This window comes from Echinops telfairi, unplaced genomic scaffold (assembly GCF_000313985.2).
Source record: "Echinops telfairi isolate 266 unplaced genomic scaffold, ASM31398v2 ScPeMD7_11;HRSCAF=52, whole genome shotgun sequence".
Classification (NCBI taxonomy): domain Eukaryota; kingdom Metazoa; phylum Chordata; class Mammalia; order Afrosoricida; family Tenrecidae; genus Echinops; species Echinops telfairi.
The window spans coordinates 6,690,120-6,706,690 of NW_022103908.1; the positions used below are offsets into that span (position 1 = coordinate 6,690,120).

At 44.1% G+C, this 16,571-nt stretch overlaps 1 protein-coding gene across 14 annotated transcripts in view; it reads right to left on the bottom strand.

Moving 5' to 3' along the window:
• Nucleotides 1-16,571, bottom strand: part of LMO7 (LIM domain 7) — a 60,692-nt gene that overhangs the window by 15,902 nt on the left and 28,219 nt on the right. For 9 of the 14 annotated variants that reach the window (XM_045287174.1, XM_045287171.1, XM_045287177.1 and 6 more), the window contains 7 exons: nucleotides 8,994-9,108; nucleotides 7,759-7,920; nucleotides 6,806-6,993; nucleotides 5,403-5,463; nucleotides 3,685-3,741; nucleotides 1,722-1,747; nucleotides 232-336 (listed from right to left, as the gene is read on the bottom strand). In XM_045287174.1, coding sequence (XP_045143109.1) covers nucleotides 232-336; nucleotides 1,722-1,747; nucleotides 3,685-3,741; nucleotides 5,403-5,463; nucleotides 6,806-6,993; nucleotides 7,759-7,920; nucleotides 8,994-9,108 — 714 coding nt within the window. The remainder of the gene's footprint in view (nucleotides 1-231; nucleotides 337-1,721; nucleotides 1,748-3,684; nucleotides 3,742-5,402; nucleotides 5,464-6,805; nucleotides 6,994-7,758; nucleotides 7,921-8,993; nucleotides 9,109-16,571) is intronic. The other 5 variants (XM_045287178.1, XM_045287175.1, XM_045287173.1 and 2 more) reach the window with 2 other exon arrangements.

The following is a 16,571-nucleotide window of genomic DNA, read 5'->3' on the forward strand; positions in this document are numbered from 1 at the left end:
ACAGCAGGTCTGTGTCGGTGAGGGTCTTGAGAGGGATGGGATACCTGTGAGGCTTAAAAATGCTGGTCCTGGTTCCATGCACAGTGTGCCACAGATGTGTGAGTCACTAGTTGGGATATGCCTGTTCACACGTATGTTTTAAAGTAGGTTCTCACCGCTGGTTGACAGGTCCAAGTAAGAAAATTAAAGTAATCCCAGCTCCCACCCAACCGTCCACAGCGTCCCCCTCACCTGCAGTAGCCGGTCCTGCTCCTTCTGCCACCGCTCCTGTCGCTTCCGCTCCTCGTCTTGATCCCACGCCCAGCGGCTCGGGGCACTGATCGTGGGGACTGGAAGCTAATGGGTTAGAAGAGAGGGCGTGAACACAGAGGGAGAGTGCGTATCATTAAATCGTCCACTGGACCACTTTTGCATAACAGGGTATTACAAAAAAATTTTTTTAACTTTAGTTGGCAATATACCCAACCACCCATACAGCCATTCAGAGTCTCCCCGTGGAGAGTTCAAGGTCAGTGGTTCTAGCCTCCATACCGGGTCACCCTCTTCCGTTATTTCTGCCCACAGCGTCATCCTCATTCAATTCGCTTATCTATTTCAAGCTCTCCTCTGTGCTTTCATTGAATTGTTTTCCATTTGATCTCATCGTATGATTGTCCTGTGAGCCTTTCAGGGATGGATTGGTTTGACCTTGCAATTTCTTTCTATATTTCCCTTGAATGTTTTCAAAAAGAACCGGGTAAAACCAAAAAAGGGGAAACCGAAAAAAAAAGGGAACGGCCAAAAAAAAAACCTTAAAAAGAAAAAACAACGGAAGCAAAAAATCCTTAACAAAGGAACCAAAACGGTGGTTCAATCAAAGAAAAAAATTAAAAAAAAACAAAAGTTGAATAAAAAAAAAGGTAAGAAAAAATAAATTGAGAAGTTGGGGTCAAGGGTTTAAAGATTATTCCAGGCATTAGAATTAAGGCCTCAATGGATCCAATAAGTCTGGCTTCCACTGAATTTTAAGTTAGTTCTGTTCTCTGCTTTTCCTCCTCTCGTTCAGGACCCATCTGGTGGATTTGTCATCAATACAGTTTGCTAAGGGCAGCCAGCTGGGAACCAGTCATTTCTTCTTCTCTTCAGGCCATGGGGGGAGTCATTTATGAAGGCAACCAAGCGTACTGTCCATCTCCTGAACATGGAGAAACGATCATACACTACACTTGGTTCAAAGAGTGTTGTTGTTGTCAGGTGCCATCGAGTCTGTTCCGACTCAAAGCGGCGACCCCAGGTTCCACAGAACAAAACACTGCCCAGTCCCCTCTGTCTTTCTTTAAAGCAGCGCTTCTCAACCTGTGGGTTGCAACCCCTTTGGGGTCGAACCACCCTCTCACACGGGTCGCCCAATACATCCTGCATATCAGATATTTACATTACGATTCATAACAGCAGCAAAAGTACAGTTATAAAAGTAGCAACAAAAATCATTTTATGGTTTGGGGGGTCACAATAACATGAGGAACTGAATTAAAGGGTCGCGGCATTAGGAAGGTTAAGAACCACTGCTTTAGAAAGGGAAAGTTACATAACATTTCAAATGTAGGCTTTTCAACTTGGAAGTGCTACTATTTGATTAACTCCTAGGAGACCTGAAAGAACGATAATGTATAATGAATGTCTCTAGAGAAAGCGCACGCCTATCAAGTTCTCTTTGTTCCAAACAAGTGATTACTACTTACATCAGGAACCACAGAATCGGCACTTCCTGTATTGAAGCAGGCAGGCAAGGAAGAAGAAACAGAAAAGAGTGTAAGTCTCAGAATCTCTGTAAAATATCCCCCATGAAAGTTTGATCACTAGCTGGCTCTGCACCAGCTTATTACATGGCAATTTTTTTTTTTTTAAGCAGCAATGAATTCTTGCTGTTGCTTTTCATCTGTTTGCTACTCTTCTCTCGAACTTACAGCCGGTAAGAAGTAGATAAACCCCGGTTAACAGTCAGATACAAAGCTGCGCCCCTGGTACCTACAACTTTACTTTTTGTAAACTACATCTATCTACTAATCTGGAGCCATGACCTCTTTCTGAAGAGCTTTCAGGGTCCTTGGACTCATAAAATTGATTAAGATATCAGAGACTGGCTTAGTAGAAGGGGGGGGAATTTAAAAGGTAAAAAAAACAAAGGCAAAGTGGCCTTTTGCCAACCAACAACCAAGTAAAAAAGGAAAAGGGCCAACCGCCTGTTTTCAAGCCTCCTGCCGCCAAAACCCCTGCAACAATAAAACCAATGCAACAAAAAGGTTCCAGAAACTGTTCTTAACACGCTCCTATTATCTGAGACACAAATGTTCAAACTTCACGTGTAAATGTACAGGCACAGTTTGATTTTTTTTTTTTAATCCTTAGGGGGGCCCAGATCCTTGTGGCTGCCTGTACAGCATATGGTGACTACCCAAAAAGGAGACACACGTCAGAGAACGCACTGTCACACAGTACTGTTAAATTTTCCTGAAACATCAGCTGTCATCAAATAAATTATTCACACACACCATTGTGTTTTTAAGAAAATAGCTTTGAAACATAGGAACAGGGTTGTCCCTAAAATAGCCTGTGATCGAAAAGGTTGTGCAAATTAGAAATAGCGAAAGAAAGGGCTTGTCTTCTGTCAGCAAATTTGAGTCAGAAGTATCCTATTGTTTTAGTTGCATTATCATAGCAAAGCAAGCATTGAAACAGAAAAAGGAAACATTCAGGATACTGACACACAGGCCTGGTGCATGCATAGCTGGTACGCTATTATATCTACAGTAAAAAATAACAATCATAAAATCAGACCCCTGAACGCACCAGAGGAAAACCCTCGGTGGTTAACACAAAATACTCAAATCCAGTTACTGTCAGCGTGCAAGGCAAGCTTGTAAAATGATGACATCATCTTAAAGGTACGACATAGTACAATTTCAGATTGCAACCGCACACTGGCCTCTAACCATACTGTGGCATCTCAAATGTTAGCTATGACGTATCAGTTCCTGAGGGCGGAACACGGAGCGTAAACTGCACGGGAGACAGGCTGGTAGGCACACGTGGAAGCCCAGAAAGCCCCATGCACAGCACACGAGAGGCAGCCCTGCCCCGACACCAACACAGAAGCCTGAGAACATCCTAGCGCACGGTGGCCTTTAAGGGTTTTCATTTGCTTCCAACCCAACAGGGCAATCACGTCAGCACTCTAAAAACCATCGACCCAATAGCAGCAAGTGACTCTGCTACTGACTTGGGAGTTTGAGCATTTCTGACAAGCAAAAATCTGCCAGAACGTTTACATGTGGGCCAATTTCATGCCGGTGTAATAATACACAGTTCCTAAGAGGAAGTCAGGCTTACATGAAAGTCCTCCTTTCTTACTGCTAACCAATGGAAAGAAGTGTGTGTTCAATAGCAACTCAGTTTAAAAAGGAAAAACAAAAGCAGAAAAACGTGATACAAAGGACACACGAAAGACCCGTTACCACAGAGGTAGACCCATGAACTGTAAGAAAGCCCTGGTGGCCCTGGGAAAAGAACGGAAATGGGTTATGCTGCTTGGTCGGAAAGACGCCAATCCAAGTGGCCCAGAGCCCAGCACCACAGACCGTGAGGCAGAGTGGAGAGTGGCAACAATTCCATGAAAGTGCATGAATTGTTAACTGAGTGGTTTACCTTGTTCAAAAAATTGTGATCGCCTTTTTAAGTTTTTCAAAGAAATGGGTTCAGATGCTAGTTGAAAAAATACAAAAAACAAAACAAAACAAAAATAAGCAATCAATACCATGTCATTCATTTTTATGATTCACCACTGGATAACCACATGCTGCTTGATACATTTTTTTTCCAGTCTACAGAGCAATATATTATTATTTTTTTAATGACAAAACAGATAGCCAGAGAAGGTAACAGATGACTTCTATGCAAACATAGGCACACGTAGTTTTTAGCCGTCTATACCACATTCAATTAGTACCAGGAGCAAATGTTTCCACTCTTTGGGCATTTGAGCAGGAAGCATCAGAGTCTCCATTAGCGAGAACAATGTATCTTTTGTGCTAGATCACAAAGCTTCAGGGAATCAGAAACATAACATATGTCAGTTTGGGTTAACTGATCCAAAGTCCCTTCTAGTACAAGAGAGTCACTTGCAACGGAGGGGTTTCACAATGTTGAAGAGTAAGGGACTGAGAATTAATGGGAAGAAGGGGTACAAAATAAATGATACCCTAAAAAAGGAACTCCCCCAAATTAAAATAAGCACTAAACTGTGAAACAGCCCTAGTCTTCAAGGTCTTATAAATTGCTATAATTGAAGTAAACGGTGTTAGATCAGATAAAGGGGGAAACTGTTTCTGACTCCTCCCACAATCTGTCACGAGTTGTGGTAAACGATTCCTAACCCTTATTCATGAAACACAATCATCACTTGACCCAAGTTGCAGAATCTGTCTCTCAGCAAGACCGTCAGCCAGAAAGGCCTGCCTATAGTTCCATCACTGTTTTAAAATTACTTTGTTGTTTTGTTTTGATCATTGGCTCTGCCTATGTTGCTGGCATAACAAATGTCTTAGATTTATATCATGAATGAAACTCGGGTGATGTTGGTTGTCAAAAACGTCCTCGCTAAAGGGCTTCAAATAATGAAAATGCGGTTGCTTCTAACAACCAGAAAGGAAGGAGGGAGGAAAGGGGTTGATAAGTAAAGGGAAACGCATAACTTGATGAAGTAAAACTCCACAGGCCACTGTGAAAAGCCAAGCCCAGGGTCAGGTTACCTGTCCCGAGTCTCTTTCCCTGCCGGAGGAGACGCTCTTTTGTACTTATTTTGTGCAGCCAAGGGAGACAGCACACAGTGCTGCAGAAGCTCACTTATTTATTGGCAAACAGGGAAAAAAAGTGGGAATTCCATGACACAAAATTTCCTTAGATCCTGCTTTTTCCGTTACAAATCGGCTCTTGTGTGAACACATTTTGCTTCCATTGGCACGTCCCTCTGAAGTCTACCTGCCTGCAAGCTTGTCCCAGTGACAGCTCTAAAGGGAACTTCACTCACTGCTTCAAATTCAAGGAAGACTCCCTTTGGCAGCACAGCACCGAGAGAAGGGGAGGGGGTGGCCTCTGAAGGCCATCTTTGTTACGTGGCTTTGACACACAGAACTGGGTGATTCAAAACGCGCTGCAGCAGCTGCTAATGCCAGAGCTATTCAATGCTAGAAGGGAGCGCCCTCCCTCCCACCTGGCTGCAATTGGATCTGTGTGCTAACCTTTTCGTTTCAACTTGCAGCGGGATCAGTTTGTCTTTCACTCACAGATATTAATTTTTAGAACAGCTGAACCCCAATGCTATGCTGTACCCGTATTAGAAATAAGAGTATAACGGTGGTGTCTACCTTTTGATTCAAAAGGACTGCTTTCTTCACGAATTCCATTGATTTCTTTGGATTCGGTGTTCTGGAAGAGACAAATACTAATTAACAACATTCTCCCCAGTTGGACATTTACGCTAAAGTCATGTATTTACCGTTAGTGAAAATCAATATCTCCCAACAAGATGAGATTTTCTCTTTGTTTTTTATTTTGTTGGGGTTTTTTTTTCACGATGTTCACACATTGCTTATATAGCCTTTTACATGTAGTAGAAATTAAAATTTTTTAAAATTAGTCTTCAATATTTGTGAAATGATACATGACCAGCTGCAGGCAGGGATGATTTTGGTTTAATTGATCATTAACATTCCAAGAAATATGATGGGTAAAACAAGCACTCATTCATTTGACTTGCCATTATCATTAATCAAAATATTAATTATCTAAGATCCTATAGTATTTAAAGCCTCTTATACAGCCTAGCAGGGTCTCCTTTATTAAATAAAAGTGGCATGCCATGGGGATGATGATATGAAAGGCAACACAAATGTGCCATAACTCATGGATAATTTAAATTTAATTATTAATCTCAATGACCAATTTATGTAATACATGGAAACCACTACTGTAAAAATTGGAATAGGGGGAAAAAAAGCATTGGTTTGATTCTTAGATGATTCTTATTTCTCTCTTTTATAAAGAACTTCAGATGTAATTTGCATGCCATAAAATTCACCCAATGTATAATCATTATTTAATCGATGAATGTAACTGAGTATCTCTTAGCCACACCTGTGAGACTCACCTGGAAAGACAGGAACTGAAAACGCCTCATGAAGTTTAATGACACAGTCACTACATGTATTTTACCAGTAAAGGCTGAAGCAAGCATAGAAAAGCCACGGCCTATAATTTCACAGAAGGACTACTTCACATTCACAAATGAAAATGAGAGAATGGGTATCATTATGAGAGATTGGTGAACAATAATCCCCAAATGACATTATGGGATCTTTTGGATTTTATGATTATATACAGTAATTTTACTCTAATTATGAAGGAGTCACACTTTGCAAAGGGGACTTGGTAGTGAAGTAGTTGACGGCTAGCTCAAAGGTCAGTGGTTCAACCCACCATCTGGTTCTTGAGAGAAAGGGGCGGCAGTCTACTTCCTGAAACAGACAGACAGCCCTGGGCAATTCCACTCAGTCCACGGAGTCACTAGGAGACACGGTCACAAACAACCCCCGGAACTGGTTTGGGTTTGAGCGCCTTATGATGTTCAAAAGCATATATTATACTCAAAACTCAAGTGCCCTTTCTTAGTCATTCATGTTTCAGAGAAAGCAAATGCCTTTCCCATACACAATTCCTACAATTACTCGCTCTACACAGAGGGTCCCCCCACTACTCAAAATCTACTTACATAATGCTGGAGGCTTTCGGAGAAGTCAGTTGTTAGTGACAGATTTGAAGATTGCTCTGAGTTGTAAATTCCAGAAGTTGTGTCAATCCACTTTGTTTCAGGTGAACCTATAATTTTGGTAGCCATACTGGTGAGATTGAGGGTTTGGTGCCGTGTGAATGGCAGGGACGTGTGGTCTGTGCCCCAGTCTGATTGGCGCATGGAGGGAATGAGCACGCACAGATGTTGAAGTGGAAAGAACAGAGTTACTAAGTGCACATGTACAACACAGACATCTACAAGACAGACACGTCAGGTAGCATGTGAAAGAAATGGAGAGTCTAGGTGTTTTGCCAACAGACCACGTTCCCAGCAACACGGGTTAAATCATGTTAATAATAAAGACTAGCAAACTTACTGGACCGAGCAGCAAGTCAAGACCGGATAGTACACGTTGATACTACGACCCTTTACTAGGACTGGAGAAAGTTAATCTAGCCCAGGAACCAAAGGCATCATCATGCTGACATTCAGAAAGAAGGGCCCTTAAGAATCAGTATCAGGAATATGACCCACCACGTTTGGCCCTCACACCAATTACAGACACAGGGCTGCTGAGAAAATGGAATCAAACCGTACTGCTTACTATTGAGGAGTGTCACATGATGTCTGAATGCAGATAAATGACAGCAGTCATCAGTTCGGACTGGCACTCACCGGCCAGAGCGCAGCTGCAGCCCGTAATCGATAGAGAACCCAGTAAATGTGCTAGTCCGAAGAAAGCATAGCTGACCGGACAGTCAAGGAGCCATTTAAGATTAGTCGTAACATAACCACAAAACACCACACCGACCACAATTAAGTCAAATGAACAACAACAACAACAAAGGTTACTGAAGCAAGATGTTATAACCATCTGCCACAAGACCAGTCCCCAGCTGAAGTCAACAGAGCCATTGGTAAAACCTACTCACCAGACTTCCCGTGGCGCCTGACGTCCAAGACCAGGTGTCCAGTCTCCTGCGCATGAGCCATAGCTTCCTCCCACTCTTTTGTGTCCTTATATGAAAACTTGGTGTTGTTAACAGAAATAATTTCATCATCTACCTGCAGTTGGGAAAACTCCGCCGGACTGCCTAAAGGATGCAAAGCCAATGAAACAACCTGCTTTTAGAACATGGTCTCCAGGTCCCCGCGTACTTGCATCAAGGAAAGATGAATTTCAACTGATCGCTGTGTTGTGTATTTCAGTTGCAAGTGGAGGAGATGCGCTGGATTTCTAGGCAAGTTCACCCATACTTACTACGTGTACAACGCCTTGCTAACATTGATGCTCGTCTGCGCAGCCCAATTCATGGAGGGCCTTCCAAAGACGAGGACACACCTAGCTTTTTCTAAACGTAAAAATAGATTTTTAAAACTCTTTCATGTGATATATGAGCGCTTTAATTAAGCTTCCAGATCTACAATCACTCTGGAATAGAGCAGAAGAAAGCAAGCGCTCTTAAAACTGCTCGAAATTGCTGCTCTCACAAAATACCACCGTCTCATTAAAGCCACTTTGAAATTTAAAAGGGATAATTAATCCCTGTGAGCATGAAAATTCATGTACCTAAATATGAAAATCGGGAAATTCCCCCCCAAACACAGCAGCTGTCCCTTTCACTGTAGGCCTTGGGGTCAGCTTGACTCGCATTAACCTTGGACGTGAGCGGAATAAATAATCCTTTAGCAAAAATCCGAAAGCATCCTGAAATGCCTTCAACCAGAGAACGATTAGAAGGCTCAAAAACATCTCTTCAAAAACGATTAGAAGGCTCAATGTTTGGGTGAGAAGGCTCACAAACAACAGCAGCACATATATACTCCCAAACGCATGACTGAACGTAAAACATTCCTTCCGGAGCTCTTTGAAGCACTACTCGTATCTGTTCCCATTGCCAGAGATTAAGCCTCAAACACATTGGCAATCCTCGAAATGCCAGAAAAGGAAGCCTGGGAGATTAACATGGATGTGGTGAGGAGAATGGACCACTTTGTCACCAGTCACCCTCTCTCTCAATAAGAAGGTCTTCATCTCTTCACCTTACACACACACGCACTCCTCCAGGAGAAAATGACCCCTTCTCGGGGGCTTGGTCCACACACACCTCAAGATAATAATACCAAAGGAGAAGAGAATTCAGCAGAGCCAAAGCTAAAGAGTTACCTGCTTCAACTGATGCTACGAAGATCCCGGAAAAGTCCCATTTCACCGTAAACCCAAAGTCAAGGCTGTTCCCAGGCGTCTGGTTTATGCTGATTCTCATATCGCTGAACTGATCCTGAAAACAAAACATGAGACGGTGGTATCAAGTGTCGCTGGCACCCACAGGGAAGAAAGTCTATCCACAAAAGAAGGGCAGCTGCCTGCAAGGTACCCTGGAAATCATGTCTCCATCAGTCAGAAGCTTCATTCCCTTTTTCCATCAGTGAGCAGAAGCCTCCACTTGTATAAGTAACAGGCTTCATTTTCTTTGTTGATAATAAAGGAACTCTTCAAGCCCATCGGAGTTTATCCTCCCATAAATACGGTACATCATTTTACCCATGTAGAAAGCATAAACTCTAACGACCACGCAGTCACAGGGGTAATTTGTCCCTGGCCCAAGAAGGCTGTGGAGTGCTTGAATGCATTGATGGAAAAAAAAAAAATCCAGGATAGGTAAATCTAGGGAGACAGTTACTGGATAAATGGTTTCTTGAGGATACACAGGGGAGGTTGGGGCAAATAGGGTGCTAATAACAATAAGCACAAAAAAGAAGAAAATGTCCTAAAACAGATTGTGGTGGTGATTGTACAACTCTTCTTAATGTGACTGAACTCTTGAATTGTATGATATGTGGATTATATGACAATAAAACTGTTAAAAAATAATGCTGCCAGGCTTAAAAAAAAAAACTGTCTGCAATTTTTAATCTATTTAGCTGAGTCCTTCCAGGTACCGTTTAGACCTAGGAGCCTGGTGGCTCAGCCTGGCAGCTGGAAGGCTGCGGTTCTAACTCACCAGCCACTCTGAGGAAGAGAGATGAGGCTGTCCACACTCATGAAGATGCGCAGTCTCAGAAACCCTAAGGAGCCGTCCGGCTCTGTGGTTGCCCACGAGACAGCATGGACTAGACGGCAGTGGTGGGTTCAGACATACAATGTAACAAGTAGTGCTCGTCTAGGGCTACTGCTGTCCCCCTACATCCCCCCCACCCCAGTATGCTCACACGCACTGCCACTGAGTCCAGGCCCACGCAGAGCGACAGGGCAGAACTGCCCCTGTGGGCTTCTGAGACGAACTCTTTCTGGGAGCAGAAAGCCCCATCCTTCTCCCACGGAGCAGCTGGGGCTTTTGAACCGCTGACCTTAAGGATCACAGTCCAGTGCTGAACCACTATGCCACCAGGGTGCCTCCCATCCCAGTGGGCTTTGCCCCATTGCTCTGTGGGGACCCAGCAGTTGAGGCACAGGCCAGTGCTGCCAAATGAGAACCCTGTGGGTCACCGGTGAGAAACCCACCCCAAGAGACCGAGAGGAGTCCCGATGAGGCATCCTGAGAGCAACAAACACTGTAGTGCCAACAAGTGGACAGAAAGGGGGGAAGAATAGAGTCCCTTATCCACAAACACTAACCTACAGATGTACGTTTCCCTAAATCAATACCAGCCTCTTGGATGGCAAGGAGAAATCTACTGCCAGTTCCATCCTCAAATGGCACAGCAACGACATTTTGGATGTTACCACACACTCCCTTAAACCATTTTCCAAACCAGGTGCTTTAAGGTTGGCACGCTTCTCTGCCTGTGGAAATGTGCATCCTCTTTCATAGTTACAGACTCAAGTTGTGTGTTTAGGTAAGCAACACCTATGGCTCTGAACACGCAGGCTTTCCCCAGACTTGTGTCTTAGTGCTTTGCTTCACACGCATAAAGAATTCAGACTTATCTAGTTAAAAGCAAAAACAAAACACGTGCCCCAACCCACCCCACCACGGGAAACCTCACTTCTTCTTAAATGCACTTTACTTTCCAAATAAAGACCCAACCCTACTCCACTTTAAGTTGGCAGTCAAACTCAAATCTAGGACCAACTGGGCAACTCAGAAAGCTTCCTGCCTAAGTTTTTCCAACTATAAAACCGCTTTGAAATGCTGGTGGAATTATTCTGAGATAAATGAGGCTGGTTTATAAGGGTTAGATGGAAGAAGCGAAATGCTATGCATATGCAGAGAAGTTGAGTGCTCCGGCACTCTACACGCATCCATATAATTTAACAGACACTGATGATACATCTGTTCCGGGTGGTGCGTGACCAGGAACTAACCCCGAGGGTGGAAGCTGGAGCCGACTCAGTGATGCTGTGGAAGAAAGTCCTGACAGCCTGCTTCCATAAAGAGGTTAAAGCCAATACACCGCCAGGGAGCACCAGCCACTTGCATCTATGACACACGGGACCCTCACCTGAGTCAGAATGAACCCGATGGTCACGCGTTTGATTTCCCTTTGTGACTTATTCTGTATAAGACAACATGCAAGGCATCTGAGGAAAGAATATGAATTAGGCATGGTCCTTTCCTTGCAGGAACTCATTACTGACTCTTCTACACGGAGTTGATTGGAGGAGAAAGAAAGGGAGTGCGGGAGTTTATGGTCACTATAGAAATGGCTCTCCCAGAGAGCTTTCTCGTAAAGCAGTTTCAAAGGAGAACCCAGATGAAGGCGCTCAGACACCCATTAATAGTCAGCCTGGTGAAGGCTCATTCCGAAAAGATAATAAAACGCTGCTAAGAATAGCAAAACGTACTGCTTAGCTCTACTCGTTCACCCAAACCACCATATACTTAAATTAGAGCTGACGCAAAAAGAAGTGGTCATTTTCCCCACTCTGACCAAAAGAAAGAAAAAAGAAAGGCAAGAAAATTAGACTTGAAAACCAATAAAAACGCAAAACCTACTGCTGTTTGAGGACAGAGCGAAAAATGATGGGTTTGATATTCAAGATACTAATTGAGGTTTGTTTTTTTAGCTTGACGAATAAAATGTTGGATGGAGTTTTAATAAACTGTCTCAAACTACATAAAGAATACTTTGTGGGAGATGGCAAGGGAGCCTTATCCTTTTCTACCAGAAATAGGATAAAAGTGAATGCATTTAAACCACCGATGGAAGAGTTTCACAATTTTATTAGACCAGAAGAATACCACGAAGGGCTACCCTGGCCTCAGGAATCAAGAAATCCCTATGTGAACATGTTCAACAGCAGGAGTTAAGAACCGCCCGTCTGGAATGATGAGTAAGAATCAGCTCCCCAAAGCTACAGCCTAGTGGGACTGTGCAAAGACAATGGCGTGGAACTATATGGTGTGCAATTACAGCTCAGTATCCGTCAACAGGAGCCCTGGTGGTGCGGTGGTAAAGCGCTCAGCCATCAACCAAAAGGTCCACGGTGGGAAGTGGCAGCCACTCCCCGTGGGCGTGAAGGTGTGGCAGTCTGCTTCTATAGAGATCAGGACAGTTCCACCCTTAGCCTATAGGATTGTTATGAGTCCACATGAACTTGGTGGCAATGGATTGGACTTGGGTTTGGCATCGGTCTACTTTAGGTGTGTTCCCCAGGCTGCCGGATGTCCAAGCTTTGGGTTTTCAAAACCTGCTTTGAAATAAAATCTTCTGCAATTTAAATAAATCCTTCTCCAAATTTAAAAGATGTCAGTGGAGTGGCTCTAGGTTTAGGGCAGGGATGGGGAACATGCAGTCATGGGCCACAGAAGGCCCACACAATCATCAGGACCAGCTCCCATCACACGCCTCACCAAAGAGAAGCCGGCTTGTTCCAGCCATCCCATGAGGGTTGAGCAGATTAAAGTTTTCATAAAGTGTGTGGTTGTATTGTTAGGTTCTGATTCATAGCAAGCCTGTGGACAACAGAATGAAACACTGCCTGGTCTTGCACCAGCTTCACAGTTATTTTTCATGTTTGAGCCTGTTGTGGCAGCCACTGTGTCAATCCATCATGGAGAGAGCCTTCCGCCTTTTCCCTGCCCCTCTACGTCACCTAGCATGATGTCCTTCTCCAAGGATCCCCCGACAACAGGTGCAGAGGACATGAGATGGAGTCTCACCACTCTTGTCTCTAAGGCGTGTTCTGACAAAATATAGCGGGCTAATTTTTAAGTTAATAACTTTGTATGGCCCTCCTAAAAAAATGTTATACCTATCCAAGGCACCCTTACGGGCCCTTGGCAGAAAAGGGAAAGCTTACTTCAATTGATAAAATGAAACGAAAAGCTAAGCATCAATTTGGGCTGTGAAATAGCACATCAACCTTGAATGTGTGTACCCGTGGCTCCCCAGCCCCCTGCCCCCCGGGTCTCAGTGGGATGAGAACATGAAGCGCAAAGACCTCAGACAGGACCCTTGCCTAATACTCAAAGCTGCTTTCCAAGACCAGACCCACTCCTGCGTACCAACTTTCTCCACGCGTTGATATCCTCCCTCCTCCAGTCCAAGGAGGCAGAGAGGTTTCCATCACTATTGATTTTCTCAGCCCACTCCAACCTCATCTCCCTATTAATCTATATTCAGTACTCTTCCTAGGAGGCACGTCCATGTCCAGCATTGCTTCCTACCACATCTAGCCTTTCCCCTCAACACTGCCATCCCCCGAAGTCATCCGTGATCCTACTGTTCTTCCCTTGCCCTCCCTTTCTCGGGCCACTTCTCTAGTTCATCGGGGTGCTCTTCCCCTTCTGTGCCAGAGTCAATCTTCTCCTTGACTCCATCACTTCCCCTAGTCACCTCACACTCACCTGCCACCGCTTTAACTCCGGTCGAGTTGGACAGCTCCAAATCTAAACTCACGGCCTTCTTGCCCAAACCTGCTCTTCCACTTCTTGTTTTTCACATCATGATCTAACCAGTTCTCTGAGTTGGAATCCACTCCCCACGCCCACGCCCACCCTGGTTCTTTCTGGAATTCTCCCTGTGGTGGTTATATAATTTCATATCAACTTGAAGACATATAAAAGAGTAGGAGTAGTATTCAACCTGTCCATCAGGTCACAGCCTGAAGGTACCTCCTTGTGGGAGTGGCCTTCTCATAAGGAGGGTCCTGGGAGCCTCCCCTTCTCTCTTTGCCTTCACCTTTCTTCTGGCTGATGCTGAGTGCTGCCAGAGCTCAGTGATGCTTCCACTGACATTGGATCCACGTGACTCTGTATCTACTGGCCAGTGATCTTCCTGCATTCTGCATCATGACATGTAGCTGTGTGTTCAAAGAGGGACTGATGGACAAGTACTGGACTTATGGACTGGAGTTGGGCTGGGATGTTTTCTTGATCTATAATTACTTCTTGATATAAAGCTCTTTCTCACGCGCATATAAGTGTCACTGGATTTGTTTCTCTAGTCAGCCCCGCCTAACACACTTTTTTTCCCTTCACCTAACTGCTCTGCAGCCCAACTCTGCCCAATGGCCCCCATTCCATCCCTACTTCCACCACACATGAGGATGCTAAAGTGATATCAAGCCCCTGGTCCACAAACGCACCTTAAACGACCCCAGCCTTTCCATCCTCCCTCAGGTGATCTTCTTAATTCAGGCTGTCACCTCTCCCTCTACTAACTCAGTCACCTCTCAACTGGCCCACTTACTTCCAGGCCTGTCCTTCCAAAGAGCTATCAGAACATTAGTAACAGAACATACAGGTCAGTGTATTGCACCTCTGTTAATGATTGCTAGCAATAGTTTACTGCCTAATGGGTAGAGGTTTGGCTTTCTTTTTCTTTTTGTCTTAGGTTTTTTTGGTTACTTTAAAAAAATCATCTTATTGTGGATTCTTATAGCTCTTATAACATTCCATACATCAATTGTTTGTTGTATATTTGTACATATGTTGGCATTATCATTTTCTAAACATTTACTTTTGTTTTGAGCCCTTGGTATCAACTCCTATTTTTTTCCCTCCTGTCCCTCGATCCCCACCTTGTGACCCCTTGATAAGCTATAAATTATACTGTTTTCATGTATTACACTAACTGTTACACATTTCTGTTGTTCATACCCCCAGGGGGTTATTCATCAATCATTGGGATTGGTGCCCCCCCTTCCTCCACTCCCTTCCACCTTCTCCCTACTCCTGGTATCGCTACTCCCAATTCTACTCCTGGGGGGTTTCTCTGACCTGGATTCCATATGCCATGAGCTCTTAATCTGTACCAGGATTCATGCTCTGGTCAAGCTAGAACTGAAAGGCAGGACTGGATCATGATAGTGGGGGGTGAAGAAACCTCAAAGAACTAGAGAAATATTGTGTGTTTCATTGGTGCTATACTGCACCTGGTTGACTCACCCCTTCCTTGTGACCCTTCTGTGAGGGGATCTCCTATTTTTGGACAGATGGGTTTGAGGTCTCTGCTCCAGCCTCCCTCACACTCAACAATGTTTTTTGTTTGTTTGTTTGTTTGCTGTGGTCATCAAGCCTGTTACTTGTTTCTATGGAGACCTCATGATAGCATAGGCTAGTGTGCTTCTTCCATGTGGGCTAGTTGCTTCTCTGCTAGATGGCCACTTATTTATCTTCAAGCCTTTAAGACCTCAGACGCTATATCTTTTGATAGCCAGGCATTATCAGCTTTCTTCACCACATTTGCTTATGCACCCGCATTGTCTTCAGCAATCGCGTCAGGAGGATAGGCATCACAGAATGCCAGGATGTTAAAACTAAGTGTTCTTGTGTTGAGGGAGGACTTGAGCACAGTCCGTCCACTTCCTCAATGTTTTTCCATATAAATACTATGAATTCGTATTTTTATGAATTAATACATTTACATAAGTGCACACCTATGTTTATACCTCTATCCATAGCTTTGCTTCCTAAATCTTTCCTGTTTCCTTTCACCTTCCTCCTGCTCCAGCATCACGCTCACCCTACTGCTGTCTCTTATTAATTCCTCTCGGCTAGACTGCTATTGCTCCAATACCACCGGAACCTCTATATCCTCCTTGTTGCTACCTTCAATCCCCCAGCTGTTCCCCCGTCCATGGCACTGTTTGCGCACCACTCCTTTCCCCCAGCTCCTTCTCCTGGGTGGGGTTTTTAAATGCTACATTTTCAGGAGGAGATTGAGTTCTGAAATGTTTCAATAAATATATGCCTTGCCTAGAGAACAGTTTTAAGAATGAGTTCATCTTGATGGAAAGTCAGTCCCTACTGACTCTTGCCTTTCCAAAAAGGCTGAAAAGTTAACAGTCAGTCAATGATTTAATGATTTATTGAAGGCGGGTCTCAATTTGAACATGTAATAATTCAAAAGGATTTATGAGAAGAGATATAAGAGTTAGGGCCTTACCATTTAATCAGCCTGGGGGCATGTTATGTAACTTTCCAGTCTCAAGTCTTAATGGGTCCACAACAAGGACAAGACTCCCTGCTTTGCAAGGTTGTTGAAAGGATTAAGCACGGCATTAAGATGCCAGGGAGCATGGTTGATGCCCAGCAATTATCTTCTTTTCCCATGAAAACAACGCTACACATGCTGGGTCAGCAGCTTCTAGATCAGCTGAACAAAATATAATTTCACTCTCACACACTTAGCTGACTGAACTCAACCAGCTGCGGAAGGACAGAATGGACAAGACCATCAGTGGGGAAAACAATGAGAGCATGTCCACCAGGCAATTGGGAGTAACATGAAGGACTATAGGCATTTAACCCACAGACAGCCCTCTGGGATGGTCTCCTCTTGCCTTAGGGGCACT